We start from the raw sequence: 4,697 nt of genomic DNA on the forward strand, positions 1-4,697 counted from the left end.
CTCAGAGGGGTTGTGGATTCTCCTTCCCTGGGCACTTTTAAAACTCTCTGGAGGTGATCCTGTACAACCTACCCTAGCGTAACCTGCTTCTGCAGGGGGTGTTGGACTAGATGATCCCCAGAGGTCCCTTCCAGTGCCTCTCATTCTGTGATTGTGTCAGACCCCAAAACGCTCATGCCCTAATGAAGTGCTTGAACTCATTTGAAATTAATAGTAAATCACACAATACCATCAGTACATCCTCAGCACATTGCTATTCTTTCTTCCTCCCAGGGTATGGACAGTGGCTTTGCTGGAGGAGAGGATGAAATTTATAATGTTTATGACCAGCCTTGGAGAAGTGGCAAGGATATGGCCCAAAATATCTACCGGCCAAGTAAAAATGTGGATAAGGACATCTATGGTGATGATCTAGAGGCTCGAATAAAGACCAACAGGTAAGAAAATAAAGTTAAGAACTACCCTTAATGAGCACTCTGAAGTTACAGTCACTTACCACATTACTTCTCCTGCAGGTTTGTTCCTGACAAGGAGTTTTCTAACTCGGATCGTAACAGAGGGAGGGGCAGAGATGGACCAGTTCAATTTGAGGAGGATCCATTTGGTTTGGACAAATTTCTGGAAGAAGCTAAGCAACATGGTGGTTCTAAACGGCCATCAGATAGCAGCCGCCCTAAAGAACATGAGCATGAGAGCAAAAAGCGGAGGAAGGACTGAATGCCTCTGCTCCCCGAGAGGCAGAGAAATGGACTACGAGCTTGGACTTTGTGCAGAAGGCATTTCGGGATCAGAGGCGTACGGGGGGATGGTGTAACACAGCAGTTCCCAACTCTTGTCATCTGGATATATTTACGCTTTCTACATCAGACAGCTGCCCCTGGAGAGGGGAGGAAGGGAACGCACTTTGAAACATCTCCCAGAAGAATCCTCTTTAGCAAGTCCTCTGACTCGGCCCATTCCCTGTTGCCCAGCATCTAATAGGTAAGAATGTTAGCCCCTTGCTACAGCTTTAGTATTTTGTAGGTAGCCAAAGCTTTTACTTCATCTGTTAAAAGCTTTCCCGCTGTATATAATTCCTGTCTTAGGCTGTAATGGATGCTAGGGAGTTTGGTTCGCTGTTTCTTCACTGTGGCCATACAACTTATACGAGCAAGGAGGGGAAACAGCTGGATTCTGTCTTAAAACAAATACTCACAGTTTCTCAGTATTCTTTATTTTAGTTTCTTTACATTTAGTGAAATAAAATCTCCTTCCACCGCTCACTCACTCTGATTCTTTCTTTGAACGCGTCTTCTACGGGGCTGCTGTTTGAGAGCAAGCTGAAAACAGAGGGAATTACGCAAACGAGTGAGGCATGGTTTTACATTTTTCATTTCTCACCTTCTAAAACATTCACACGGTAAGCAGAGGATAGGTGTATACTGGGTTCAAGTTTCATAAGCCATAACCATAAATGTTAAGCTCCTGATGGGAAAGTTGAAGGTAATTTGCACTGCAGTTGCTAGTTGTGTCAGCAAAATGCAGCTTAAAGGCTTGTGCTTTCAGCTGGAGCTAACAAATCGTAACTGTCTAAACCCGGCCTAGAATGAAGTGGGAGAAGTGCTCCCATACTCTGCATTTTTGAAGAAATGAAGAAAGCAAGTACTGCCTGCCTTCTGCTTTCTATTTCACTATGTAGAAGCCTCTCAGCTCTTGCACCTCCTATGAAAGTATTGTCCTCAAGCTCAGGCAGTTAAGCGAAGGTGGCTATCTAACAGCTTCAAGAATAAAAAGCAGCAAAATAATTTCCAAGAAACTGACACCAAATATTCAGTTATGCTTTTCCTAGTACTTATTTTGGTAATTGCATACCAATAACATGCTCGTTACTTTCAGCCCAATTTGAGGGATCGGCCTATTGCCCATCTTGCCACAATTTTAAGACTTTCTTTCTTTGGTATCGCCAACACTTTAAATAGTAGCGAAGGACAAAAAAGACTCCAGCATCACCGTTTGAACTCAAAAGGTCCGCTCTTCTTAGGAATAGATACTGAAGTAACCACAGCCAGTTAAGACTTCTACAGTAGTGTGAACCATGTCGAACAAAATACCTTTTCACAATCAACATGCTGCATCCCTGGAGTATCCTGCCAGTTCGTTTTACTCTCACCCTCTCCTAGCACGGTAAGTATCAAAACAAGAAGCAAGTTGTCAGAAGGATGTAAGAATTCTCACTCATTGTTCAAAGACGTGAGTTTATCACACCTGTTACAGCAGCCTGCTTGCTGCTCACAGTTTCACTCTGTACGAGGTCCGAGTAGCTCAGTCAGCTGAAGCCCTCGTACGTCCACAAGGAAATGCCCGGAGTAATTTGCCCCTATTTAGCGAATGCACTAGATGCAAGTTTCAAATGATTTTGAGGAGACCCGTTAATTTACTGCTGGCTTTGAGCAGCCATTGCCTCCCTGTCCTTTCATCCTTCTCTGTCAAGGCCGCTGCCTACTGAATGTTTGGAAAGCAGGGGGCTGGCCCTTCTTTGCTCTCCTTATTTGCTGCAGGGAACCCAGATGACCCAGTTGTCTGGCTCTGACCAGTAACGGACAGACACCGCTGTCGAGTACTAGACCAAAGGTTTGTAACTGACAGTGTATGCTCTTTCTTTGATGACAAGCACTAGCGGTCTGAGATGGCCAAAGCGTTGTGTTTTTTCCTTCACTAGTATTTAAAATGTTAGAGATACCAAGGAAAGAAAAAAGCTACACTAAAGCAAGGTAAAGTTATCTTGAACACATGAAAGCAGGCAGCTGATTTTTCCTATATGAAATGATAGCTCAAGAAAAAAAAAAACTTCCACTGAAGTTCAAAGCATAGCTTTCCAAATTAGGCCTTGGAATCCACCCGCAGAAACCGGAATTATAAATAATAACTAGTTGCATGGCAATTCCTGAGCAGTTTTAACTGCATTCATGTTCCTTTAGCTCAGCACAGCAGAAGGTTTTGATCTCTGTGGTATCGCTATGATCTCAGGCCCTAACAAGCTGAGAGGGGAGAATAAAAAAAAGGGTAATAATTTTAAAAACATTAAAAGCACACTCAGGGGTAAAATGCTTCATCACAGCTGGAACAAGTATGGCAATATTTTGATGTTACTGTATCCAACCAATGGCAGAATTAAAGAGCTCAACTCATTACTTCATTAAAGGAATTAGCATATTACCTTGGCGCCTTCAAGTATGTGTGAGTCCTTCTGAAACACATTCTGAACATCTTGTTGAGACGAGAATTTAATCCAGCAGTAACGTCTGTGAAAGCCTGTGTCTTTGTCCTAGTTACCAGTTTAAAAAAAAATCCAATTACTTACAAAATATTAGGTATTTTCTACAGACACTCCATTTAAGGATTCAGAGATCATCAGACTCCCTGTTCCAGAAGCCTCTTTCACACTTCTCCTCTCACTGACAGTAGGCGGGGGCCTGGCAGAAGCAGTTCTGCATGCTCTTCCATTTAAGTCCAGCCGTCATTAGAAAAGGAATATTTTAAGATAGAGCTGAAGTTTGGACTAACACAGGGGCAGCTGTTTCAAACTGCAGTTGTTATCTACTATTATGCTGGTCACAACAACTGACACGGAAGTGGCTGCCTGATTTGAAAATAAGCTGCCACTGTACTTGAAAAGCGTTCAGTAAGATGAGGCAGCGCCTTGAAACGCTATGAAAGCAGGCAGCAGTTCGACACAATGATGCTAACCGCATTGAAAAGGGAAAAGGAAGTTGCTTTTAAGGATAATTTGCCCATCAGAAAAGACAGTCGTTGCTAAAGAGGAGATGGTGAAGAGAAGCCTCGTCTACCAAAGTGCCTTCTGTCCCAGTTCTGATCCCCACCAGAGCGTGCACAGCTCTGCCACTCTCATGGTGGTGCCTGGCCGGCAGCACTGACGAACGCCACTGAAGTGTTCACGCACAGGGTACTGCAGTCACGCTGCCCAGTTTCAGTATCCCAGTGACGTCTTAACTGGGGTGTCTGACCCCGCTGGGACAATTCTCTACCCCTCCCGTTTTGAGCATTACCAACCCCTCCTAAGGAAATCACTGAACCAAAACATACGCGCATGCGTCGGTTCAGCTTTACCCAGTGATAGAAGCGGTTTTACCGTAAGCTGCCCATCTGCAAGGAAGCAAGGCGTTCTGTCCTGGGCCCGAGGAGCTGCGCGTGGCAGGCAGACACTGAAGCTTCAGTGTTCAGAAATAACCTGAACTGTTTTAAACTCTCTTTCTGCATTTCCAAACTAATCCTCAGCCGACAGTGAACCCATGAGCTCACTAACTCAGGTTCACTACACACTAAGCTTAATTTAACAGACCATTACTTCTCACGGAAAAACACGGGCAAGCAGGCAGAACCTGTGTTCCTGCAGCAATAACCTGCCACTTAGCCGTGACAGCGAGAGGAACACTTTTTTTTGACTGTTCTTCTCCAAGGAACTGCACTAAGTACTATCACTCCTGACCTACACGCTCAGAAGACCGATGACCAACAGCGGCACGGGGAGCTGAGAGCCTGGCAGCATCCTGAAGAGGCTGCAGGTTTTGTACTGACCTACGCTCTGCACGGGGCATGAGTCCGCAGCAGGAAGAGCGCAGGTTCATACCCACACCTCGGGGTTTTCTGGGCCAGTCACACCAGGCACACGAGCACCTTCTTTGGCAGAAGAGGGATTA

At 44.9% G+C, this 4,697-nt stretch overlaps 2 protein-coding genes across 2 annotated transcripts; one reads left to right on the plus strand and one right to left on the minus strand.

Moving 5' to 3' along the window:
- Positions 1-282: 282 nt before the first annotated feature.
- On the plus strand, positions 283-740 carry LOC104492509 (SNW domain-containing protein 1-like). Its single transcript, XM_010135081.1, has 2 exons — positions 283-437; positions 516-740. Exons 1-2 carry the CDS (start codon positions 352-354, stop codon positions 715-717), a joined length of 288 nt encoding a protein of 95 aa, XP_010133383.1. The 5' UTR covers positions 283-351; the 3' UTR covers positions 718-740.
- A 519-nt stretch (positions 741-1,259) lies between these two features.
- Positions 1,260-4,089, minus strand: SLIRP (SRA stem-loop interacting RNA binding protein). The gene is made up of 3 exons (XM_010135082.1): positions 4,084-4,089; positions 3,197-3,304; positions 1,260-1,319 (listed from the first exon to the last, which is right to left on the minus strand). The coding sequence occupies exons 1-3, from the start codon at positions 4,087-4,089 to the stop codon at positions 1,260-1,262; spliced, it is 174 nt and encodes a 57-aa protein (XP_010133384.1).
- Positions 4,090-4,697: the final 608 nt, after the last annotated feature.

The sequence above is a fragment of the Buceros rhinoceros genome, unplaced genomic scaffold (assembly GCF_000710305.1).
Source record: "Buceros rhinoceros silvestris isolate BGI_N320 unplaced genomic scaffold, ASM71030v1 scaffold17854, whole genome shotgun sequence".
In the NCBI taxonomy this organism is placed as follows: Eukaryota; Metazoa; Chordata; class Aves; order Bucerotiformes; family Bucerotidae; genus Buceros; species Buceros rhinoceros.

What these genes read in the sequence shown, in the direction of transcription:
- LOC104492509 (XM_010135081.1), top strand. Translation starts at nt 352, where the DNA reads ATGGCCCAAAATATCTACCGGCCAAGTAAAAATGTGGATAAGGACATC. An exon ending in GCTCGAATAAAGACCAACAG is followed by an intron (nt 438 to 515) that starts GTAAGAAAATAA and finishes CTTCTCCTGCAG; the next exon opens with GTTTGTTCCTGACAAGGAGT.
- SLIRP (XM_010135082.1), bottom strand. An exon ending in ACATACTTGAAGGCGCCAAG is followed by an intron (nt 1,320 to 3,196) that starts GTAATATGCTAA and finishes CTCTGTTTTCAG; the next exon opens with CTTGCTCTCAAACAGCAGCC.